We start from the raw sequence: 26,637 nt of genomic DNA, 5'->3' as shown, positions 1-26,637 counted from the left end.
CTTCGTGCCTTTGTCCATTGCCAAATAGAGACAAAATGTAATAACAATTACTGCACGGACAGTAAAAAAATAATGTCTTGCCTAGAGGAGTTTCATATTGTTGCAATATCCCTCCTGTTTGGTACAATGCTAGTACAAATCATAGCTCTGTCAGGGTAACCTGGTATGCATGAGGTATGTAGGCCACAAAACCATTTGCTATAGGGCCATTGTAAAGGAATGACAACAGATTTCTGTGATCCTTCTAAAAGTGGTCATTTGCAGATAAATTTGATTAAGATAAGGCTCAGGATCAGGACCTCATTGTATACAAACTCCTTCCCTTTGTCCCCAGGAGTTTATGGGACAAAGCAGAGTTAGGAGAGGTTTGGTGAACTGATGCCCCCGTGGCCATGTAGGACTCAAATCTCTTGGTTACCAGCTCAGTGCTCTATCTGTTGGGCCGTGCCACTTCACAGTCACCTCTGCATTTAATATATATAAAGTGCAATAGATATTCTGTGATTTTGTGTGCTTGACAATGGAGCAAATGTCAAAGGACTCCTGATCTCCTAAACCAAGCCCTAGTACTGTCAGACTTCACCGGCAAAAATCCATGTTTATTAGTAGCGCTTATTGCTAATTCATAATGTACTCTGTCACTGAAATATCACAAACCAAACTTGCAGCACCTGCCACTAGGGGATCACCGGCAACACATTAATTTCCTCTACAGTGATAAAATATGCTGTGCTGGCTTTGGCCGGGCTGGAGCTGATTGCCTTCACAGCCGCCGGTGCGGGCCACGATTTGGGTCTGTGCTGGAAGCCGTGCTGATGACACAGGGATGTTTCCGTGACCGCTGAGCGGTGCCTACACGGAGCCGAGGCTGTTCCTGCTCCTCCCCCACCCCACAGCGAGCGGGCTGGGGGGCACGGGGAGCTGGGGGGGCACAGCCGGGGGAGCTGACCCCGACCGACCCCAGGGATACCCCGTGCCATGCGCCGTCACGCTCGGCATATGGAGCTGGGGACGAAGGGGGACGGGGGGACGCTGGGAGCGATGGCGTTGGCCTTCCCCAGTCCCCGCTGGGCGTGCTGGAGCCCTGCTCCCCTGGGATGGCCGAGCACCTGCCTGCCACGGGCAGCGGGGAACCAGTGCCGGGCTTTGCTTTGCTCCTGTGCGCGGTGTTGCCTGGCCGGGTACGCTGTCTCCGTCTCAGCCCACCACTTTCCTCACTTTGACCTTTTCAGTTCTCTCCCCAGTCCTGACATGAGGGCAGCGAGCGGGTGGCTGCTGGGGGCTCAGTTGCTGACCGGGGCTAAACCATGACACACACACAGCATATTATTTCTTTCTGCTTTGTATGAAATGAAATTATTTGATTGGTCCATCATGCTGTCTTAGGTACACATGATAAATAAATCCAGAAGCATTCAGTAAATATCCTCATTCCAACAGGGGAATCAATTATGTAAATTATTTGGCCTTTAGAGTTAGGCATACATACCTAGACTCAAGTCAATCATCAAGAGAAAACTTCAGCTTTCTCCTGAAATCTAGAAAACTTTTTCACTTGACTGTCGATTTAAGCCCTTTCCTGTAAACATTTTTCCTGTAAACACTGGGAGTCCAGCCTGACAGCTAACAATGTTTTCTTTACCTGAGAAACCTGTACCACACAAAATAGCTTGATAGGAGAATAGAACAGAATAGAAAAAGCAATCTGTAAACTGTGAAGGGTAAGACTGCGAATGCTTCATTCATTTAGGCCAGCAACTGCTGAAGGACATGCCAAACCTGCTGCTTTAATTTAGGTTTCTCACACTGATATGAACAGTAGTAGCACCCTACCAAGCTCTGGGGGAAAAAGAACTAGGTGGAGGGAGGGGAGATTTCAGGTCTTGGAAGAAGGATCTTAGACACCATGCGGAGGATACAGGGGGTCTCGTCTTGACCATCCTGCAGCTATCCACCCCTGTATGCTTCTCCACGCCCTGGTAAAGAGATCCTTTAGAGCCAGTCCACAGTCCTGCCAGCCTCTCCTGCCCTTAAAGATATGTCCACCACCACCGTTTCCTCCACAATATCAGCTCCACATGGGCCCCTTCATGACAAGCCCACTGCAGTGTCTATCCCAGGCCACCCCCAGACCTGACCTTTCATATCACATCACTGCTTCACTGAACTATCTCATTCAGCCTCCCATTATTTCACATCTATCTATCACTTTGGGAAAATCCTCTTTTCGTGACTGTCACCCCTAATCCTTTTTCTCCAGACACAGATTCCCTCCCTCCCTGTCTACCCAGGCTTGACAGTGGTGCCAGAGCCCCTGTCACACCAGGGAATTGCTCACGAGCAAAGCTTTAGAATCCAGGAGGCACCTCCGCTCACTAAGGGGGAGACAGCACACGGCTTCAGGAAAGCATTCTGATGAACCCATAGCCTCGTGTGTCGCAAGGTAAGATAAATGGCTAAATTACCTGGTGCCTGTGCTGCTGGGTCTTGAATGATTTGTGCAGCTGGGGGCCTTGCAGGATTGATTTGAGCCACGGAGGAGGCTGGGTGCGGGAAGGAGGAGCCAGGTATCACCTTCACACCAAGTCAGCATGAGATCCCCTTCTACCACTGTCATGGAGTACCTGCCTCCCATATGGCACCAGGCTTCCCCCTCCTTTTTCCCTGCCCTTCCTGGCATCCCAGCAAGTCTTGCCATGTTTTTCTTCTCGGTGGCTCCCGACTCATACAGCTTCTTGCCGTGGCGCCGTGGCTGTCGTTGCTTGCTGAGCTTTAAGCTGGCATCACGCTAGGCACTGTGAGGTGGACACCCTGCTCGGGCTGTTGGTGCCAGGACACCTCTCTCAGCCAGGGCTGTTGCTTCCTACCCAAGAAAGAAACTTGCTGAGGTTCTGGTTCTGTGCAGGAGCAGCAGCAGCGAGATCTGCGTCTTCTCTCCCATCTCCTTAGCCTACCTCTCCTAAGAGGGTAAAGACTCCTCTTACTTAAAAGGGTCACCTTCAGGCTTTTCTCGTGTGGCTTTGGATCAGTGCCTCAGGAAAAGACCAGACACTGAAGTCCTGCTCCTCATCCAACCCAGCACTTGTGATCTGGAGACAGGGAGCTCACGGGGCTCACGGAAAGGCCTGGGCTCTGTGCCCTGAGCCGCTCCCCCCTGCTGCGTGGGTCCCTGCAAGACCTACATACCCAGCTAAACTGTCCCGGGAGTCCCAGCCTCCCGTCTCCATCAGCCCTTTAAAGCCGGGTTTAAGGAAACAAAACACAAGAGGTGTGGAAGAGAAGGGGCCTTCCTACAACATACCAAGCTCTGACAGCCTGCAGGGTGACAGCTCTGCTACTGAGCGGATGAGCCCAACGAAGAGTTGCTGTAAATCCAGCGTGCACGGCTCTGGCAAGGGCTGTGAGCACAGAGGACAAATCCCCCTAAGCATCCAGCTTTCGCACACGTGCAGAGGCACTTACTAAACCACAATAACTGTGCTGCAGGGTATCTTTTGCTTTCTTATTGTGCAGGGATTAAGGCTTGGCTGCCTTGATGAGAAAGCTGTCCCGATTGCTCACAAAGTCTCAGCATTCCCAGTTAAAACTGTTTTAAAGAGACAGGAAAGGCAATCAGAAAACAGTTCCCACTCCGTCCTTTAATACAAACTGAATTTTAACACCTAATTATGTGCTATACAGGCTTATTCCTATTTCCTGTGCCAAGCTGCTGCTTGGTTCTGATCTCGCAGGATGCTCACCCTCCCAGGGAGGGAGGCTTTCATTAGGAAGAAGGAAAGGCTGTGGAAGGGGAGAAAGCCCAGCTGAATAGCGAGACAGGCAGCATGTTGCTGTCTCTGCCGCTCACCTGCTCTATGACCTTGGACGTGTGACAGTGGCATTTGGGGCTTTGGGTTTCCTGCTTTTAAAGGAGGAGGGCAGGCAATCAGGCAATTGTTTTCCTCCTATGTATCATGCTTGGAGACACAGGAGTGTAAAGTGCTAAACTAGAGCAGTAAAATCATTCTGATAGCCTAATGAGAGCTCCAGAGAAGCAGCAGAATACATCCACCCCCACCCCCCACCCCCCCCCATCTTTTTGATGAAAAGAAAGACCCTGCCCTGGGTGAGAGCAAGCAGCAACTGTGAAAGTGATGCACTGAAATGTAGGAAACGCACCGGAGTGCAGGAATTTGGTTACATGGCTGTTTGCAAATTAATGGCTAAATCAATTAAATGAAAGCATGGGATTTCTCTTGAGGAAAGTCTAGTCACAATCGCAAGGAGAAGGGGAGGGGTTGTGGAAGGGGGATGACATAATCACATTTGCGAATCACCAGCAGTGTGCATGCTTTAATCCATTAATGGGGTTTTTATCTGTGATCATAAAAAGCAGGTTACATTCAGCCTGGAAGGGAGTGAGGGTTGGAGGAGAGGGGAGGGGAGAGCAAGAGCAAGAGAGCGAGAGAGAGACAGAAAGCAAGAGAGAAAGAGAGCACAATTCATTCGGTGAATTGCTTGCAAGCTTGGGGCTGATAATTAGGGACCTCAGGAGAGCAGTTTCTCAGAATAACCTGCTCTCCTTCAAATGGACCGAATGGAGACAGTGGTTCAGTCCTGCTGATATTTTTTAAGCCCTCCTCGCAGTTTGATGGGCATTCCCAGTGCTTTTGTGCACGTCTCGGAAAGCGTTGACGTGGAAAGGAACAGCGAGGAGGGGGAGGTTGGAGAAAAAAACTGCAGCTCTTCTAAAAATACGGAGGGCATGCAAGAGTGCGAGCAGGCTGGGGAGGAGGGCGAGGTGAGCGCGCCTCGCACCATGTTCCCTGGGTGCCGGCACGGCGCAGTTTCGGAGATGTCCCTCCTGTGACTGGACGCACCATGAGCATCTGGGAGGTGATCCTGGCTTTCGTGGTGGTGGTGCTGATGCTCGTGGCCCTGCTGGCCAATGTGCTGGTGCTGATGTGCTTCCTGTACAGCGCTGACATCCGCAAGCAGGTCCCGGGATTGTTCATCCTCAACCTCACCTTCTGCAACCTGTTGATGACTGTTTCGAACATGCCCCTGACCTTGGCTGGGATCATTTACAAGAGTCAACCAGGAGGAGATCAGATCTGCCACATTGTGGGCTTCCTGGAGACTTTTCTCACCACGAACTCCATGTTGAGCATGGCAGCTTTGAGCATTGACAGGTGGATTGCTGTGGTCTTCCCTCTAAGTTATCACTCCAAAATGAGGTACAGAGATGCTGCTCTCATACTGAGCTACACGTGGTTACACTCGGTGTCGTTCCCGATAGTGGCAGCTTCTCTCTCCTGGGTGGGTTTCCATCACCTCTATGCCTCCTGCACCCTGTACAACAAGAGACCAGAGGACAGGACACAGTTTGTGATTTTCACTGGGGTCTTTCACACCCTCAGCTTCCTCCTCTCCCTTATAGTCCTGTGTTTCACATATCTAAAAGTGCTGAAGGTGGCACGGTTTCACTGTAAGCGGATTGACGTGATCACTATGCAGACCCTGGTGCTGCTTGTGGACATCCACCCCAGGTAAGGTGCCTGTGCGTTCAGCAAGGGAGACTAGTCATTGCAGAGGAAGCAAGGAGGATGGGGATCAGTGTTATGTTAAATACAGTCTGATCTGTATCACAGCAGGGGATGGGGAGCGGGAAAACGAGCATCCTCCTTGCCAGTTTCTATTCTGCATGTTTCTTGTTAGTTGTGTTTATTTTCCTGGTTGCAGAAGCAACTATTTTTTTGCATGCTTAAGGGCTTTTTTGGGGGGAGGGAAAGCGAAGAATCAGGCAGTTTTGTCTGAGCATCCGCTTCCATTTGAGACAGTGATCAGATCACAGCCCTTTGTTTCTGAAGGTGGATTTAGTGGTCGATAGATTTGCATTTTTTGGCACTGTCAGCCCAAAAACGTGGCTGGATCCCTGAGGGAGCAGGCTGAGGCTGCACATGTCCCTTCAGTCAGAGTTCAGAAGGGAAGCTGGGTGCTGGGTGCCGCTCTTTCACCCAGCAGATTCCCTATTGCTGTGCTCTCTGTAACTTTATCTTTCCTGAAGGCAGAGTTGTAAGGGAATAACACCTGCAAAACGCATATGTTTGAATGCCTATGCTTAAATCTGAGAGAGAGAGACTTCAGTAGCAATGTTCGTATGGCAAAGCGAGGGATGTATATAGTTCATTTCAAATGAGAATCTTTAAGCCTCTTGTGCCTAGGCACAGGAGGAGAAAAGTCTCTGGGGGCTGGGAGGAGAATGGGCTTGAAGGCAAGCACCAAAGGGGTGTGAATGTGTGCTGGGATGCTGCGCAAAAGAGTCATGTCAAGAAGTATGCACAAACTATGAATCTTGCATGAACAGGCTAGGTCTGAATGTGGAAGGATGCAGATTTGCTGTGTGATACGGGGGAAGAAGTCTGCCTGGAAGAGAGGAAAGCTTGGAGCAAAGAGGGCAGTCCCACGCCAGGCGTCCCACCTGACCTCCCTCGCTGTCCTTTGCTCTGCGAGCTGGAGCCAAACACCAGCTCTCTCCATTTGCAGCCAGCCGGGAGCTGAGCTGCAGAACTGAGAGCACATGTGGCTGTCCTCAACAAAAGGTCATATTTTGGGGATTCCTAAGCCTAAGGCAAATAAGTCTGAAAGGATCAGGGCAGGACAGCGCACTGTTAGAGATACAGAGAAACATTTGCTCAGAACAGTCCAGTTAAGCTGTTTGATCTGTCTCTTGACCAAGAATGCAGACCAGAACTTTGGGCAAGTCCTGTTACTGTTCTTGAGAAACACATGTATAAATCTTCCCTTATTCACCAAGTCACATAGAGGAAAAAACACTCTTCTGCCCTACGTGCTGTCTGGTTGCTAAACTGTGGCTTGGCTGCTCTGAGTTCCTGCACGCACTGGGATGCGGTGGTTAGTCCCAGGACAGTGCCGTAAACCCACTGGGGCTATTTGAAATAGCAGTCGTTATGCCTAATGCTTAAAGTATGCCTGGACTGCACAGCAAAGTTTAGAAAAAGGGTCAAGATCTCAACGGCATTTCTCCTCCTCTGCTTTTTTTCTGGTCTGGGTTCATTTGAAGGCGTTTGTGCATTTTGTGCTCATCTCACCGAGGGCTGGATTCAGTGGGGCTGCGGGAAAGATGCCTCCTTTCTTCAGAGGAGACAGAGCTGTACAGGCATTTGCTGCGAGTAACCTGCATTACTAACTCTTCTTTATCCTTCACATCAGGTTATTCTAATACCTCTCTCTAAGAAAGGAGAGTTTTAGCTTCTTTTCTAGACTACAGAAATGGGGGCTGATTCGCCCCACAGTGGTGCTGCCTTAACTGGTGACAGCTACTGCTGCCGAAAGGGCCAGACTCCGATTTCCTTCCCTGCTGTGAGAGCTACACAAAGGCTGCAGGTCTCCCAGAGCAGTCAGTGACATTCCTAAAGGTCTGACATAACAAAGCATCGTTTGAATTATATAAGTGGTATATATACAGGCAATTTCAGTGTTCACTATAGTACCTAACAGCGTAGACAGCGATGCTGGGAGCATGCATGTGAGAGAACAAAGTTTGCAATCCCACCTTAGACTACCCTGACTTTTCTGGCTCTTTGCACAGTCTAGTTTCAAGGCTGAGAAATGTGTACAGACAATTTTCTGCTTCCTATGACTCAGAATCCACCCGCAAGGGGGTCTAGTGACAGGCATTATGACAGATGGCTTTATTACCTGTGACTCGGGAAGGCACGAGTGATCTTCTGAAGATCATTCAAGACGAGTACAAAGGAAACCTCTAAATACCACACAAATTTGTGTGAATGTTTAGGGCACATGTCCTTTCAAGTTAGCTTAGGCATTTTTACTGGATGCTGCTTTTCCTTGATTTTGTCCTTAAGACCAAGCTATCTTAGGTATTGGTTTCGGCAAGACTTCACTTAAGTGCTTAACCCATGTTTTTCTTCACTCAAACTATCTATACTATCTTTTTGGTGTGTTCAGCTCTACACATCTTAAGGTCCAGTATCTCATAAACTTTGTTTAAAATACCAAACCTTCAAAGGGATATATCTTAAATTTTCCAGGAAATTAAAATCTTTACATGAAAGCTTAGTCAATAATCCAGTTCTATTACTAGTGTCACTACTGGAATTTGCATATATGTTCTTATCTTAGTGCATTAAAGTGTGTGCAAAAGCAAAATACTCATCTGTGTACATTGTCTATATGAAGGAGTGAGATAAAATACCTTCCTCTGTGATATGGTATTTATTAGCTACATCTGGAAAGGCTGAACAAAAGAAATTGGTTGAAGTCTATCAGGACTTCCCAAGTCATGCGTGAGCTCCAGGAGTCAAAGACAGCTTCGTGTGTGCCAGTAAGGAAAAGACATAACTGGGGAAACTGGTAGAGACAAAAAATACACCATCTTCTACACCCTAACAACACCTCAATTGAACCAATTTTGGAGATTTCTTTTCCTATATCACTGTGTGCCTGGGTTACTATGAATGCAATATGACAGGTCTTAAGTGAAGCTGTTGAACGTCTAAGTTCATCTGTCTGCATCTAAAAATACTCCAGGTTCTCCAGCTCTTGCAGAATTGAAATCATATAGGTTCCCTTGGAAAGGTGGAATTTTTTTTTCCTTCTCAGCTGTCATTTCTTGCTGCAAATAACTCAGACATGCAACATGTAACACTTTCAGATGTGTTTTCATTCTACTTAGGCATATTCTTTAAGAATAAGATGATTTGTTATTTCAAGGGGAATAAACTTTCCCTCCAGTATTTATTTCATTTTACACCTCATGATAATTGATCTGGGGACCAGGAATGTAAGACCATTTATAAAATGGGACAAAGGAAATAAGTTTTCTTTAACACAACCAAAAGGTAACACAAGAACTCACGGCCACAGCACCAAAGCACAGTGAGATCCTCAGGACATAGCATGCGTTTAGATGATGATCAAACATTTCCAGATAGAGCAAAGAATGTAAGGGTATGGCCATAAACCTCACAGCTATTAACATATGGGAGTGTGGGACCTGGCAGTGAGTCATCAATTACAAATTCACAATAAAAACGGAGAGACCAATGCCAAGCAGTCAGGAAATACAGCGCGTGGCCGGACCATTTGGTTTGCCTGAGACGTACCTGATTGCGTTACCACGAGACCCGTGCAATGAGTCAACACACAGCAGTGCTGCTACGTGTGTAGAGAGGGATTTCAGGACTGCAGTCTGGCTTGGGTTTGCCCTTTCCCAAAAGGGTTTGTTCAGGTAGAGGTGGCCCTGGTTCTCTCGGAGATACAACCAGTTGGTGCCCATTGGACCTACCTGCCTGGAGAAGGTAGTAGCTCATCCACTTCCCTGTGCACAGCGAGCAGAGGAGTAACACGAGCAGGTAGAGGAGGAGGATGGGCTTTCATTGTATCCCTCTCTCAGCGAGCAAATGTGCTGCCATCAAAGGAGACTGCCTGCAGTGGAAGCATGGTCTCCGCCCCATGCTCCCATCGCCTTGCTGGCACACAAGGGTCTTAGCAGCTCTCTGGTGGGCCTGGTGAGACCATCACCAGGGATCTCAAAGGAGAAGCTCTTGTCCTAAAATGTCACAGGTAGGAAAAAACCCGGGGGGTGATTAATTTATATGTGTTTAATTGGGAACAAGGCTGATTTGAGGCGAGGAGTCAGAATATCACAGCATTGTGGATTTATTATGCAATTCCCGGCTTTGCGGAGCATTCCGCACGGCAGCCATACGGAGCTGCAGGGGCTGCCGAAAGGTTAATGGCCACCTGGCTCACAGCGACGGGATATAGTGGATGCTCCGGTGCTGGGCTGTATGTTCAGGGCATGTTTTTTCCTATTATGGTTCCGTTGTGTTCTATTGCTTATCTTGCTGGGGAGTTCCTCCTGTCTAAGGTAGTGGTGCTGGAATCGCTATTTCTAGGGAAGGAGCATGCTGCCTACCCCACTCTGGATATTTTCCAAATCACTGGATATCATGAGGCAAACTCTGGCCTGCAAATTTGGAATTCAGAAAGGAGCTGCAGCTGAATTTAAGGCTGAATTCCACCAATCTGACTGTATATAAATTGATATAGTGGGTGTGTGTGCATATAAATATGTAATCATGTATTTCTCACTAATTGTTTTTGGAGGGTAAGATGATCATACGATGCATTAATAATCGGTTATGTCCCCTATAAATGCAGCGCACCTGGTATCGGCTTATGTAAATACCACAGTTACTGGAAAGATTGATTTCCATCATTCCATAAGTAAAGCCATTAAAATCTGCTACCTGATACTGTGATTCATGTTCTTGTTTGTGTTGAATGTCACACAGTGTAAGAGAGCGTTGTCTAGAAGAACAAAAGAGACGGAGGCAGCGAGCAACAAAGAAAATAAGTACCTTTATTGGTACTTTCATACTTTGTTTTGCACCTTATGTAATTACAAGGTAAGTGTGAACCTACATACTGGAAAAGACTACTGAGACGCACTCTTAACTCGGAGAAGTAGGGCACTCAGAACCAGAAAATGATTCAAGTCTCCTGTGAAAATTTTGTGCACTGTTTCTACTCTCACGACAGAGATCGCATTTAGTGAGCTGACAAAACGATGTAAAACATCAGAGCGTTTGTGCAATACCATTCTGATGCCATCTGTGGGTGTTCGGTCAGCCCTGTCGATATGCTGGCTGCATGGGAGTGATTTAGGAAGCCAGTCCACAGGATTCTGCCGGCTTTTTGCAGGCCAAATAGTCACCTACTCCTCCGATTGCTTCCCTGGTTCAGGGGGTGATCTGCAAGGGAAGACACTTGTCTGAGTAGGTCAGACTGTAAAAATCTGCTCAGCAAGATCCAGCTGAGGTGAGAACATGGCCCACAGCCTTAGATGATAGTTTTGTCTGACTGGTTAGAGTTTATTAGTCATAAACATCAAATAGCAAATCTGTTCTGGCTCATAGCTAACAAAAATTCTTGTGATTTACGGTCAGATATCTATCTGTCTACTAGCTTATCTTTGGAAATGGGTCCTGTGGGAAACACAAAATTACTCCTATGAAACATAAAGTATTAGTAAGTGAGTATATCCAGAAAAGTGTTATCTAGTTGTTGAAGGAAATTTACAACATATGTTCCTTATTAAAAATCTCTGGAAAAACTGAAAGGCTGCTATGCAGAACAGAGAAAGAAGAAAATATTTTTAAAGTATTTCCTATTCCAACACTATTGAACAGAAACTGTTGGGGCTGACTTCAGTCAAACTCGGATCTGTCATAAAAAATTATTGAAAAAGCTGAATTAAGACTCAGTATAAATGGACATGTAACCAGCCCCAAGTATTACCAATTCAGTATAATATCCTGAATTTTTATTTCTAACAACTCACCAGAAGGTATGGTAGTCTCTTGGTAAAAATGGAAATCTACGTGTCACATTGATTTTATGTTCATGATAATAATAGCTAATTGATTCATGCTGTTTGTTTGTAACAATGTTGCAAATACATTTGTGACAGTGTTACCTCGGTTTACCTTCACTTTCACTTAGTAGTCACCAAGAGACGCTCCATGCCACACACTCTAAAAGGGTATGAAAAGATTCATTTAGGGTCATTTAGCCTAGTAGTTCTCAGGCTACAAGTTATATAAAGCGTTTGTCTCATTGCAAACGGTTAATTTTCATTTTATGTTGGGTCTCTGAACTTAATGCAAGTCACCGCAGTCACAGAATAGCTCGGGGCTCCGTCCTGGGTGTCCCCCAGGGCTCTAACCAGAACTGTCAGAAGCATTTCTGTGCTCCTCCAGTGGCACCTCAGCCCAGCATTCAGGCACCAGCCCCCCACCTCCTCGCAGCTCTGTGGTGTTCCGATTTGTGTCCCTGGAGCCTTCAGACACAGAAGAGGGGTTAGGAGACCCCTGAGCCTCCTTCCTTTAGTCCATACAGGGATCACTGAAGTGTTCCCCTGAGTCTTTAGTCTGCTTTGCCACAGCGATGGATGACCAGAGGGTCCTGAAGGCGTGAAGATGCCTGCCCCGGGGTAGGCTGGGGCCTCGGCCAGGCACGCCAGGCGGGGGAAAGGCTATCACTTGCCTGCCTTTTTGGTTCTGACACATCTAGGGGATGGCTGCAGAACAGGCTGTGGGGAATTCCCTCGCTGGATACTTGAGAGACCTCGCCGGACACCGTGCTGCAAGGGCAGGTGTTCAAGGATGCACGTTATTGTGCTTCCCTGTGCCTCACACGTACAGCCGAGGGTGCTGAAATCCAGGGGATTAGGAGGGGTTTTGAGCTTCATTATTTAGGCAAGTATTATTTTCTGGGCTGTGTCCAGTGCTTTGCATTCACAAGATCCAGGCAATCAATCACAGGCCAGAAGACAGACGATGAAGTGTGTGGCTCAGCCTCTCATTCGGACAGCCAGCACCAATCAGCAATATGTTTAAAGTAAACATGTTTTTAAGTTCTTTGTGAATTGAGGCCTGAAAGCAGCAAATGACAAGATTCTACTATAACAAAATCTTTCTGCTTCCACACTAAAATCAAATAGCTGTCTCTAGAAATTCCATGAACCAGTGAAGGAGTTGTGCTTATAACCCCAATCAGATAAATTCTTCTCTGGGTAAACCAGACTTTTTCAGATTACATTAAGATAAAAATCAGATTAGGCACCTCTTTTATCAAGTAAACACCCTTCTAATTAGTTCAGTGGCCGACCTTAAGTAGTATATGAGTAGAGCCTGGTTCTTCTTGATTAAGTTTTTCCATTGTACCAGTATGACACATGTATTATCCCATATTATATATTTCTAGGCATAGCTTGTTTCTTGGTTTGTAAAAATTCTATTAGGACACATCTCTTCTTTTACTATATTTATCATTATGTGATTAAATAACATTGTTCAAAACCTATTTTTTCCAAGGAGCTTTTTCATAAGAAAAAATAAAATACCGATTTCTAATATTTATTTCTAACTCCAGGCTTTTCATACTGAAATACAGAACTTTGCTCATGTAAGTTAATAAGTGCTGTCAATGTGTGAGGAAATTGGCCTTAAATTAAAAATCTTGAAGTAACATCTGAAAGAAGTTCGTATCCCCGAGCCCTCAGGTTACAGAGGAGGATGGTAGAACAGGCAGAAGAAGATTAAAATTCTCTTGTATCATCTCTGGGGGTTAAGGGGTAAGCAAACAGTGGTTTTAGGCTGGTTGCCTGCTCTCTGCATGCAGATCTTGCTTGGGTAGACAAGCAAGTTCAGAATTCCCCTGCAAGCTTTGTTCTTGCATGTCTGTACATATAAAAGCATGGCTTTCCTATACAACCATAGGTCGACATATTTGAAGAAAGTGGCCTTCTAGTCTTTGTCAAAAGCTTCAGCTGATGTGAGGTAGAGATATTTTCCTTCTGGGTGGAAAAACCTTTTGGTTCAAGCTGGCCAGCCTTGTTTGCTATCCTTATATCTCTGTGCTGACCGGTGGTTCCTGCAGCTCTGAGGAACAGCAATGACCAAAAGCAATGGTCTGCAAGATTGGCAGGTCTGGATCCAAGAGTCCCAAAGTCGTGCTGTTTCCTCACAGAAGCTGGCTGGTTGTAATACATGCAACATTTGTAATACCTAATATTTACCTTTAAGAGGCAAAACTAGCTAAGGGTAAATCGGCTGCTGATCACTGTGATGCCATATTTGTATCGAGAAGCAATTATTAAAATCAGGGTTTTTTTCACTAGTGAGGCTGCATACAAAAAAGATTCAGTCTATCAAGCCATAAAGAGAAAATAAAGTAAAATCAACAGCAAGATCAAATGGACGGGCAGCTAATTCATACGACTAACACAAAAGAAACAACTAAGGTATAATTCTGATACTATGGGACTTGGGGGGTGGGGGGGAGGGAACTATCAGAATGAGACACAGAAATGTTAAGAATACAAGCTTAAAGAGCTGATTCAGATTCTTGGGGAAAGGACTGAATTTCTTCGTGTGAGAACTACATCACCTACCAGCTCCAAAATGCAGTGCAGCTTTGTTCCACTCCTGAAGAAGACATTTTTGCTTGTTTGAGACTCTGGTCTGTTCAGAGTGTTCTCCATAACTCAGTTAAGTTCTCAGGTTTAAGCAATGCACAGCAGATGTGTTGCCATTGTAGCAGCCTGCCAGCTGGATGTATACGTGCTCAGTAAAATATTTTACTTTAGTGATTAACTGCACATGTATATAAAGGGTTTTCAGTGTGTATTATCTGCATAAGAGATCAAGGTCTTAATCTTCAGCATGACATTCTCGTTTGTTTGCTGAAAGTCAAATAAAATAATTGGATAGCCATGTGACATGACACACTCTTCAGAATTCTAAGTTTCTAAAATATTAACAAATTATCACAACAAAACAGCTTATAGCTTTGAAATAAAAAGGTATTGAAGACCAGACTAGAAGAGTGGCTTACGTAGCAAGATAGGGAACTACTGTAGAATTTAATTTACAGGTAGCACTGAAATATTAATGCTCCTTCACTGAGAATGTCTTCTTTTTGGCTGAAACATTTCATGAAAATTGAAGCTATGCATATAATTTCCCTCATAAACAAGAAACAAAAGCCTCTTTTCAAAGGCAATAAAGTATGTGATACGCCCTGAAAGACTGACATTTAATTGTTTGTACACAAAATGGAATTGCGTAGCTTGGGGTTTGTCTGAGTTTCTGTGTTTGCTGCTTGATATCTGCAATTGTAGTTTACTATAAAAAAATAACACACAAGACTTGCAGAATGTGTAAATATCAAGGACACTTAAGGAACATAATCAAAGAAAATATATAAAATTCCGTTGATAAGTGTAGGCTTGTTAGTTAATCCGTCAATGAAGGTAAAATTAGCAAGTCTAGGCTTGCAACCCTGATATGCCCACTTGATATGCTTTAAATGGAGATTGTTAACAACTCGTAGAACTGATTGACAGACACTGAGGCATAAATTTGTCATATTTTGGTCATTCAAGGCATCCACTGAGTTTAATTAAACGTAATCAAATTCACATTTGTAAAGGATTCAGTAAAAGTGAATCAGCCAGATGAAATTCAACATGATGAAATGTAAAATGCAAAGAAGGCATCAAATATATGAAGCGGAGAATAACAGGAAAATGGCTCATGGTAGATTTCAAAGTAAATATGACTCAGTAGATGATTAATTTCCAAATAGTCAATTCTCATTTTAAAGCATATTAATGTGGGTGTCATAAGTTACATTTTATTAAAGAAGAGAGAATACATGAGGTGAGACCACCAGGCATCTTTAGTAGATGATTATTATGTCTTTGTTTCAGTCCTGCTTTGTAAGAAAGATATCAACCATGAGTTACATGGAGAGGTTGAAAGAACAAATTTTGGTTAGTTGAGGTGAAAGGAGAAGGAAATGGGGCGGATGGCAGTTCTTTAGTATCTCAGAGTTGCTTACAGTGATCAGCTGAGCCAAGTGGCATCAGTGGAAGGGCAAGAGTAATTCCCAAGTATTTCCACATAACATAGCCTGGTCACCTTAGATGTCACATGTCTGTGAGCCCAAAGAGTATTTTGGCTAATATCACCACTCCTAAAAGCAGCATTGTGCAGGTTGCATCTCACTTCCAATGGAAGCGATACACAAAGCGATCACATCGCTAGCACAAAGCACATAGAACTGTGCTCAGTAATAAAATTACCAGTGCTGTGCCAGTGGCTAAAGCCCTAAAGCATGGGCTGCAGACCCATGGTGCTAAGCCCAGCACACGTATGTAGGAAGAGACAGAGCTTTTGCCATGGAGATTGCAGTCGAAGCAAACCAGAACAGGGAGAGAAGATAGAAGCTTGTAGTCTGTGGTGCAGAAAATTAAGGATCCTTAGTCCTACTTTGTGCTCAAATGACTGGACCATGCCATCTGCCAGCGCTATTTTAAACAACACGATGTAGTGAAAGTTTATAGAATGAGAATAAAGTGAGTGAGGCAAAAAAATCCCCATTTCTAAACTGCTTGAAGTGCCAACACTGTTGTTGGTGCTGCTGCAGGAACCATGCTCCTGAATGCTCCTTAGAAATGATGCTTTGTCTGAAGAAACGTTAGGAACCGAGGTATTTTCAAGGCGGGTTTGAGGGCATCTGCTGCTGAAGAGTTTCAGCAAAGATCTTATTTGCCGTTGCATAGTGGGGCTCTCTAGCAGCATATGCAGCTGTTCGTCCTCTAGAAAAATCCCCAGTTTCTCAGCAGCTGTAGAGATGCAGAACAGAACTGCCCTTCAGTGTTGCTCAGAGACTTGGGGGAAGAAAACCTTGTGAGGTTATCAATATTTCACTGTCAAAAATACTTCTCAGTACAAAGGGTTAGGGTTATCTATGCTAGTCTAGGTATGAGAAGTATACAAAATTCTTCCCTCCCTCCCAGAAGGAGTTAAAAGTTTTGCCTTGTTAAATTGGTTGCAAATGTATACATTTGGCCTTTAAACTGACCGGTGTTTAAATTCAAGATACATTATGCCATTTCTCAATGATGAATTTTCCTTCCCTGTGTGCTTCTCCCATGACCCAGACAAACTGTTTGCAAGCACCAAATTATCTAGGAGCTGAACTGGCTAAAAAAGCTGGATAGCACGGGTGAGGTGGTTTCTCAGATACTCTAGAGGGGACATAGAACCACCAGTTCCGACTAGATGCTAGATTTTTAGATAGCTAATGGTGGGGCAATATGACTCCCATGAGCCCAAGCAATGGCACTTTTTGTCCCAATCTCAAACTTAAGTGCTCAAAGTATGGTTTTGCATCAATATTTATAAAATTATGTTTGGTTGTGAAGAAATAATTGTTTACAATACTTGTGGTTAAATTTGCCCTGCATGTTGGGTCCAATGGGGACAATAAGTGTGAAAATCTTCAGAAAACATACCTGGGGAGATTATACTATTTTAATTCCCTTTAGAGCTATATTGAGTCTGTGATGAACTTCAGCTGCCAGAAATATGATCTTATGACACACACTACTAGAAAAATGCAGAAACCAAAAGTACAAAATTAAGAAAAAACAAGAAGTGAAACATTAGTGTCTAACTAGAGACCTTATTAGGACTGAAAACCCTAGTCATCAGAGAGAGTAACGCACATTGTTTGTAGGGTTAAGTTTTGGCACAGAGACTAAAAGTGTAATGGGTGAGGTTCTATTATCTAGGAAGTGATTTTATGAGTAGATGCTGCGTGATATTTGTCATCAGCAAGAAACTTTCTGTGAAGTGTTGACCTGCTTACCACAGAGTATTTATGATCCTGAACATGGTGTTCATTAGGCCGCAGAAACAGGCCCAGGGTACAGTACTCTAGAGAAAGGCGTGTCCCTGTATCACGTGTCTCGATGGCCCAAGTGAGCCAGATGAGTTGAAAACCCATCTCTACATCAGAGATATGGAGTCAGGTTTTAGTCTCCAAAAGGTGTATTCCAATAACAAATAAATAGGCTCTTTTGAAGACTGCCTCATGTCCTGATGGAGCGATCCCATTTTGCACTGAATTCTTCAACATTTATTGAGGCACATGATCAAGAGAGGCTTTTAGGAGGCAATACATTTAAGGTCCACTTCTGGCCTAAGTAAACGTACAGGTAAACGTACAGAGTCAAGTTGCAGGTCCAGATACTCTGACAGGAGCTGTGTAGTCCCATCCTTGGGAACGAGTTTGTCATCTTAGAAATGGATAAGGGGAGGACTACATTCACAATTTCATCAGTACGGCTTTCTTTCTTTTGTTTTCTTGCAATTGCCCAGGAATAAATCGGGGGGTTGGGGCACCATTGTCTTACAGTTGTGCTGTTGCTCCATGTTTTTAATATGAATATTCACTCTTTCAACCTTCCTCTTTCCACAGACTTGTCGAATTATCCTCTGTGGTCCACATCAATTCCCACTGGGGAATCATTTCCAAGTGCTTAGCTTACAGCAAAGTTGTTTCAGACCCTTTTGTGTACTCTTTGCTACGGCATCAGTACAAGAAGACATGGAAAGACATCATAAACAAGATCCTCAAAAGAAGCTCCATCAATTCCTCTGCCCTCATGAGTGAATCGCACAATAGGAATACATTGCAGCTGAACGAGTGAGGAACCTGGTATGGGACCTACAAGACACGTGAAACAATATATGGGAAACAAAAGTAACTGGCCTATCCCTAGTAGCTCTCCTCAGCTGTCAAGGTTTTGGGAGGCAGTCATGGGCAGGTTGAAGCTCAGTCCATGTCCCTCCAGTAGCCCATGCAACACCCAAGGGAGGCAGGCTGCTTTGCACGCCCTGCCTCCGACTAATGGTATGCTATTGATCTGTGGTCCTGCAGGCTCCGCAAATACAAATCTCCCATTGATCTCCATCAGCAGTTATACACACATATAGGGTAAAAAGCCAGCCCTCAGCAGAAGGGCTCATTGAAGTAACGGGAGCAAACTGATGCCATCACAAGGTTATTCTAAAAAGCTGCAAAGGGATATTTGTGCTTTTCTCCACCCCCTGCTTGCTGCAGGTAACACTTTCTCTAATGGAGCTGCCAGCCTCGTTTTACAGACTGTCCCCCCCTGCAGCTGCTTGAGCAGGTCCTGTATAGAAAAACTCTTAATAGGAAAAACTTAATAGAGATATCATTACCTAGATACTCATACAGTGCCCAGCATAGCTTTCAACAACTTCTGATATACATTTTTTGAACAACCCTGTAGAATTATAGGAAGAGAATAGTCACTTCTGAAGTACGCTACAGGCTAGTTTCAGCCGTGTCTTCTTTGAGTTTTTTTAAGTAACTTCCGCAGAATCCCATTAGTTTTCTCCCCACTCAGTTTCAGAAAAAATAAAAAAGGTAGACAGGATGGAAAGGTCAGGATGCTGCCTGCCTACCAATATATCTGTGGTATAAAGAAATGGATTTTGGCCAAAGCTGCAGAACTGGGCCCTGTGCCCAGAGGAAATTTTTTTTTTTTTTTTTAAATTTCTGAGGTGTTATTAATCATGTTTTTTTCCTACAGATATGTTACTTAAAGGAAAGAGGAGACTAAAGCTGCATGTAAAAGTATAATTTCCAAAGCAAGTGGAGAAAAATAATAGACCTCCCGCCCACCGTGACAGTGCAGCCAATAATCTGAATTGACATCTGAGTGGGCAAGTCTCAGGAGGGTTTGGTATTGATCTTTATAGGTCAAGATTACAGCTATGCATAGTAATGTTATTAACACTTACCACGCATTCAGTTCAGCCTGCAGATAACGTAGGCCTAAATACCAGTTAAATTTTCAAAACCAGGGTAATCCTACGTGTCATACTTCCTCAGACACTGCCACAGCATCTTATTTTTTGTAAACATTATTTATTGTAAGTACAGCTACAGCTGGTAGATGGCTTCATGACTGTCATGTAGACATATGATGCTGAAGCCATCTTCCAGCGATTCACAAAGAATTACTTTCCTGGGTAATTTTCTGTGACAACATTATGAAATGAGAAAGTTTTTCAAATGTTTTCTTATTAATTAAGCCGTAGAATATCAAAAGCAATAATTAATCAGTTGTGATTTCTGTTGTTTAGGAATAACTTGCATAAACAAAATGTGTTGTCCTCATAATCTCTTATAATTATTTTCATGTAGAGAACTATTGGTTTCAAATGCTTCACATTTATACTTAGATTGGCAAAACACTTATTACCAATTCTGACCTTAATTCTACACATATTTTTCTCCAGAAAGTGACTTAAAGTCCAAGTTCACATCAGAAATTAAATTCAGTTTTGCTGGGTGGGTCAAAAAAGCTTCTGCCTGGTGGCCATAAGGTACAGTTTCTTTTGTGAGGGTGAATGGCAAATAGATGCCCAGATTTTGAATAGTCTTGGTTCATTAGGCTCCATGCATGCCATGGCAGTGTAACTAACAGCTGACGTAGCTGGCTGTATCGCTACCTATTCTTGCTCATATTCTGACTGTCAACACTGTGTTGAGAAAATAAAGTTAGGATCATGTTGAGAAATAAGGCCCTGAGTACTAAAATTGTGGGATTACTTTTCAGTTACCACCTCCTGCAATCTCCCATCCCCCAAGCAAAGGCAACTGTTTGGTGCCTACAGAATCCCCAACAGCAAAGGTTAATGAGCTCAATTAGTATATTCCCTATCACTTATGCCAAATGATCAATACCAGTAATTCTGCAAATATTAGCATGCTCCATTCTGCAAACTCTACCATGAATATAAGTCTTTGATAGAACAGACGTTATGGCAACTACGATTTCCTATGTACCTTACAGAAAGTGTCCACTGCTGAAGTTTCTGGCCAGCGATTCAAAGCCCAGACAAGTAACTCATGGGGGGCTTCACCCCAAAGTCTGTGAACATGAGGTAACACCTCAGCTGTCAACCTGGAGAGCCTTGCCTTAGCCCTCACCCTGGCATGGTAGTACAGCTGCAAGGCAACATGTTAATCTATAAACTTACATTGTCACTTGCTTTATAAATGGAAAAATTAATATAATGACGATCATCAACTACCGTGTCAATAACATTTTTTTCAGCTGAACTATTTAGTCATAAAAAACCCCAGTTACAATAAAATATACACACAAATACAGTTACAGCGTTTAAGTAAGTTTTTACAATGTTGCATGCAAAAATTACCCTTAGCCAGATGAAATAGTCTACCTCATTTTAACCATTTTACATCTTAGGTTTAACGTAATTTTCTCAGGTGCCATAGGTAAAAACACCCCGTTCAAGACTTGTTTCTTAAGAAAATCAAGTCATTTTGATGACTTGATTGTATCAGAATGCATGATGTTAAAAAGTTAATTATTAGTGAGTTTAAAAAAGACAAAAAGCTCTATATCAGATTGATACATGTTTTACGAAGACCATTTTTAGTGAAGTAAATTGCAACAGAATGATTGTTGAATGCAACAGAATGATTGTTGAAGTCAGCGGTTGTTGTCAACTTATACGTGGGGCTGCTGCCAAAGTCAATGGGAGTTTTGTATGTCAATCAACCTAGCCCCAGAAGGATTTCAAATTTTAAATCAATTATTCAAATAAAGTAAGATAATTTCCCAGGAAAAAATAATTATATACTTAGGATGGCTAGTGAAAGACAGAAGAATACAACATTGGACTTGTCTCATTATGCTTGTATATCACAGTCAGTCGCTGGTTGATTTATGTGTCACTGTGAGCAATAAATCTCTCCCCTTTTATGTGTTTAAAAAATTGTCTTTCTTTCATGGTGCCTTTCTTCTCGAATTAATCTTATAACAGAGAATAAATATAATTTCCCCTTACTTACATCAGCTGTCTGACACATTGTCATATTTCTACCATCTGAAGCAAGCGAGAGTTGTAAATGCTGGTGCTTGACAAACTGTCTCAGTATACAAAATAAAAGTAATACCCTCACATTTCCTGATGACATTTTATAAGATACTAGAAATATGATACTGTGGCTCGTTAAGTGCTAGATATTCAGCTGAATTCTTATAGGCAACTGGCAAAATTTTCTAAAATGTGTGTCTAAGTGATGAATGTAGATATGAGTAACTGTCTGCTGAGTATTATATGTGCTGTACAACACTTTGACTCGAGTGAGTTAGAATAATGATGGTAAATGTAATGCACAATAATTTAATATCTCTGGTCATGAAGCAGAACTGTTTCTCTTGTCTAACACAAATGCGCATGTGTGCGTGGGGGGGGATTTTCCATTTGTTATTTAAATATTTTTTTTAACATTTGTAAAATATGGCTACAATGTGTGCCCAAAGTATGGAACTGCATGTGCAAAAATTGTGCAGCTGCTTAGGCAATATGCAGTTTTCTGTTTGTTGGTATCTGCAATCCATATGCAATATCTATTTCTCACACGCACGTTCAATTGACATTTTCTTCATATCTTGTAAATTTGGCAGGCAGAACATTGGCAGATGATTAAGAGAATTTGGTCCACTATGTCATTTTGTGGATTCTGAGCTTTTTCCTCCATTTGTTTTACAGATATTTATATAATCTCAGAGCCCTAACTGTGAGCTAGGATCCTGTTTGATGGTATGTTTTTGAGCCAGTTTGAATGTGAAGATCTGGGTAATTGCATTTGGCAAAACCTCTGAGAGACTGATAAGAGTTTACAAATAAGTAATAAGTACCAGGTCCTCTCCTGACATACATCAACATTAATAGTTGGTTGTTCCACCTGGGGATTGGGCCCCATTAGATAACTATATCCAGGTTTTATAGATCTGACTTCTAAATGTGTAGGGCCCAGTTTTCACGGTGTTTATGGATGGAAAGTAAACAGGATCTAGCGAGTTCCTCATGTGCATACATGCCCACTGGCAACGTCAGGCCATGACTCTTCTCTAAATAACTTCTATCCCTGTTTTTATTCTTTGAGTAGCAGACCCAAACACCCTCCTTTCAGTGGTCCTTAATCAGACTTTTTATAACCTCCCTTACTTCTGAAACAAATAAAATCTAGATTTAAAAAACATTCCAGACAAGTCTTTATGAACCCTGATGACTGCTGTGGCAGTAGCCATGCATGTCACAGCATCACAGCCCAGCCAAGGTTGGAAGTGACATTTGGAGGTCACCTTGCCCAGCCCCCAGGAGGCACATCGCTGCCTCTTGCATAGTTTACCTTCTCAGTTTTTCCAATGCATCTGTTTGCTCTGCAATAGTGTTGGGAAATGATCTTAGCCCGCTTCAGGTCAATAATAAAATCTTCCTGGAAAGAATTTTTTTTAAAAAAAAAACCAATTTGGGGAAGATAGCTTAGACTTACCTTCAAAAACAGCTGCATCAGAACAACTTTAGAGGTTACAAAACTGGGGCAGAAATAGATGCGAACAGGAGGCTGAGGATCAGGAAGGTTGGGAACTATAAACTGGTTTTGCTGCTGTTGCAACGATATGTGTTGCCCGGCTGCAGTGGGCTTTTCCTAGTGACCTGTTTCCACACTGAGAGCTCTCCAGGTCTCTCAAACACCCACTTCCCCCAAAGAGAAAGGCAAAATTTCTGTCAAAGCCCAGTAACTGCCAGACAGTGGGTCAAGGGTCTTGTTGAAGAGCAGCACAGCCTCCACAGGAGGACTCTTGTTGGGTTGGGAAGATGCTAATGGTTTTCAGGTGGGTTACAAGGAAGTTACTCACATTGTTTGAATGACCAGAAGCTACCTACACCTGGATGAACCTTACCTTAGGAGACAGTCTAATTTTTAAAGCTCAGGAGGTTTAGGTAGCTTGCAAAAGTAATTTCTGGACCTACATGCCTAAGGTTTCATAGTTCCCTTACCTCTCTTAAATGAAGAAGGCTCTGAGGGCTTTGAATAACTTGTCCTACACATTTGCACATGTGCAGTGAATACCTTTTGAAACAGCCCTTTGGAAATTGCTTGCTTTTCACTACTGTTAGAGCCCTCTCCTCCCCATGTTAAATGTTCTTGTGATTAAAGAAAGATTAAATGCAAAACCAGAGACTTCACACCTATGTCAGCTCATTAATACTTAACCCTAAAAATCACTAAATACTTCAGCGCATCACATTCAGCACAGAAAGCTCAGCTAGATCCTGATCCTATGTCACTATGTGTTTGCTTCGATGGATAGTTAGGACTGAGCATAGGCTTATGGTTTTGCAGAATCAGGGATTGTATCTTCGTAACCTACCCAAGCCTGAATAAGTGACAACAATAACATTTTAGCCTTAAACTTAATTTTTTTTTCTTTTAATTTGCTTTTTATGCTTTCAGCATTCAGTATATCAAAAATCTTTGATGGGTGACGTTTCTTTATGAAAACTGTCCTGCTCAAAAAGGCAGCTGTCCCTGTTGGAGGGGTATAAAAGTTTACATGGAGAAAAGAGCTGCTGTAGTCTTTGTAAAATGTCTACTTCTTACCTGTAGTCCTGGTGTGTATCATGTAAATATGTATTTAGGATTGTCATGTTTTAAGCCAATAATGCTCTGATGTAATGAACTGGAGAGGTTGCTATAGTTTATACTATATGTCTATATTTGTAAGAAAGATGGTTACCCTATAGACTGTAAGTGCACTTCAGAAATGTGTGTATCGAGAAGCAAATGCATCAGGTGTATGACAGCATGCATGTGTGGTAATTGTGTAGTAAAGTATGATTTTTGTTGAAGAAATGCTATTGCACATTTTCAACATACCCAAAGGCATGAGTCCACATGGTGGATTAACAATCTGCAAAAATATATTAGGAAAAGGATCTCCATTTGGAATTATTACTGAATACTAGGAAATTCTTTTCTAGTCACTGTAGTCAGCTAGAGCTGTAAAACAAACCTTTCTAGAAGTCATACCAAAAGCAAGAAATCGAAAGCCTCCATCCTCCTGGGATTTGGATGCAGCAAGAGTTCCTAAGGAAAAAGCAGTGCTTTTGAATGAAATGACCGTGCATCCTCGGGAGATACTAGTGGGAATGCAACATGACCCAGGGTGCACGGTTGGCTATAGCCTTCCCAGTCCTGTTTAGTCATAGTGCACTGACACTACCTTGAGTTCTTGAACAAAAATTTAAAACGCCCTGTTAGATATCGGAGTGTTTTACCTTACCTTCTGACCACAGGGTCCTTATGCAAAGACAGGTAATTTTTTACTCCTCCTTTGCTAATGTGATCAATGAGCTACAGTGAGAAAAAAGAAGGAAATCTTGTGAATTGAATGACTTTTGTTAGGAAAAAAGCTGTCTGTAAAATACTCGGTGCCCTTAGGGTCACACAGCAAACATGTGACAAGGCTGGGGACAAGTTCTGCACACTCTGCCATCCATCCCAGCCTCATTCAAGTAAAATAAAGCTACTGGCATCAGCCAGAGTAAAGAATGGGTCTTTTTATAACAGAAACCATAGGGCTTCCCAGATAAGACGTTTGAAAAATTGTTATCACAGATTGCCTTGGAAAATAGAAATAGATAACTTAAAAGGTGCCTTGATTTACCTTCATTTATACACAGGGCATTTTTCTAAACCGTAGCTTTTTTTCCCACAGTGCTTTTAATTTCTTAAGATCATTTTAGGATAAAAAAATCACATTTGGCAATCACTAATCATTCCCTTCCGAATTCTTGCAGGAATGTAATGTATTACCAGTCTGTCCAGATACAGTTAGATATAAACATTTTCCCCTAGATTAGATTGTTAGATGATTACTTACTTAAAAAAAAAAAAATAATGTTAGAGGCTGGTTTTACAAATATTTGTTGTTAGGACAGAGGGGTTGCTTGGATGAGTAAGGACCATTCCTATAATGAGAGGCACAAAAGGTCCGGCCTGTGTATTTAAGCTTTTTGGTTTTGTTTTGCAAATAATGAGAATAGATGGTTTCCTATTTCTAAAAGCACCTAGCCAGTCTGAAGAAAGATAATTCTGAAATAACATTAATAATAGCTGCTGTAGATAGGGCATGTTTTGATTATATTGTTATAAATATTCCATTATAATTTATTGCATTATACTTTTTTGTATAACAATGGTATATAATTGCAGGGGCTATTTATTTAGGAAAAAATGGAAATATAAATAAAACCTTTCTAAATCACATGGACAGAGAGATACACAGACCAATTTGTGATGACAACATGTTCAAGAGTGCCATGGGTTAACTGGGACTTCAGGGTCCCAGGTAAGCCAAACTGAGTAATCTCCCAACAGATACTTCAGAGATACAGGTTCATTCATGTTAAAGGCAGATATATAAAATTCTACTACTGTACCTACAGTTTAAAGGAATACAATAAAATAAATTTTAATCTTGACTTCAAGTTTTTGAATAATAGGGCCTGTGCTGTCTATTCTGTTTACAATGGCTTGTGCTTTGTGAATACACATCAAATGTTGTAATATATTTTTATTACATAGAGCTAATGGTTAATACAAAGTGTCATATATAAATAAATACATACTATATATGTATATTGTGAATTTGTTAAATTTACTGTTAATGAAATGTGATTATGATAAAAGACTTGGTGTGAGCTATTTTTTCATATAAAAGTTAATGTTTTAAAAAGTCTGTTTCACTTCATTGTTGCAAATGTCAAGCCTCTAATGTCATTGCAATGATGGGACCTGATCAGACCAGCTCATTTTTAGAAATCTGCAAAGTCAGTTGCAATAGAATATTACTTCACCACAATATGAGTAGCACAAGTGCAATAATTGGAGAATCTTAATACGTAAGCATATGTCTAGTCTTAATACACATGGTCCTACTTAAATTGAGCAGGTTTCACAGCTGATGTGAAACCAAGGTTGGGGGAGAGCTGGTGGTGTGGGGGTCCCTCTTTTTGTTCCTTGGGCACCCTTGCCCACCCAGAGCTCTCACAGAAAGGTCTCTGGAGGTTTTAGACTCATCCCAAACACCACCCAGGAGGCGTACCCCGCAGAGGGAATAGCTGGTAGTCCTCACAGAGAAGCCTTTTGCTGTCTATGAAGTCCAAACTCTTGATCCTCAAATGTGCTTTACTGCTGACTCAAAGGGTTTAATCATCAACTGTGCTTTAATAATGACATAGAATCAGAGAACGGTTTGGGTTGGAAGGGACCTCAAAGACCATTTATAGTTCCAGCCCCCTGCCGTGTGCAGGGCCCCCTCCCCCCAGCCCAGGC

The 26,637-nt window shown here is 42.8% G+C and overlaps 1 protein-coding gene across 2 annotated transcripts; it reads left to right on the top strand.

The window, feature by feature from the left end:
* The first annotated feature begins 4,409 nt into the window (after positions 1-4,409).
* GPR26 (G protein-coupled receptor 26) lies at positions 4,410-25,981 on the top strand. Of its 2 annotated transcripts, XM_037401011.1 has the most exons (3): positions 4,410-5,528; positions 10,323-10,436; positions 17,863-25,981. In XM_037401011.1, exons 1-3 carry the CDS (start codon positions 4,861-4,863, stop codon positions 18,092-18,094), a joined length of 1,014 nt encoding a protein of 337 aa, XP_037256908.1. In that variant the 5' UTR covers positions 4,410-4,860; the 3' UTR covers positions 18,095-25,981. The 2 variants fall into 2 exon arrangements, with proteins under 2 accessions (XP_037256908.1, XP_037256909.1); XM_037401012.1 differs by lacking the exon at positions 10,323-10,436.
* Positions 25,982-26,637: the final 656 nt, after the last annotated feature.

This window comes from Falco rusticolus, chromosome 9, assembly GCF_015220075.1.
Source record: "Falco rusticolus isolate bFalRus1 chromosome 9, bFalRus1.pri, whole genome shotgun sequence".
NCBI lineage: Eukaryota > Metazoa > Chordata > Aves > Falconiformes > Falconidae > Falco > Falco rusticolus.
The sequence above is the reverse complement of the archived record's forward strand: the minus strand, read 5'-3'. Positions and strand labels throughout refer to the sequence as shown.

Bases quoted from the DNA above. Each gene is read 5' to 3' on its own strand.
- GPR26 (XM_037401011.1), top strand. From the start codon at position 4,861: ATGAGCATCTGGGAGGTGATCCTGGCTTTCGTGGTGGTGGTGCTGATG. The intron at 5,529-10,322 runs GTAAGGTGCCTG...AATGTCACACAG, and splicing joins CTTGTGGACATCCACCCCAG to TGTAAGAGAGCGTTGTCTAG. The intron at 10,437-17,862 runs GTAAGTGTGAAC...CTCTTTCCACAG, and splicing joins GCACCTTATGTAATTACAAG to ACTTGTCGAATTATCCTCTG.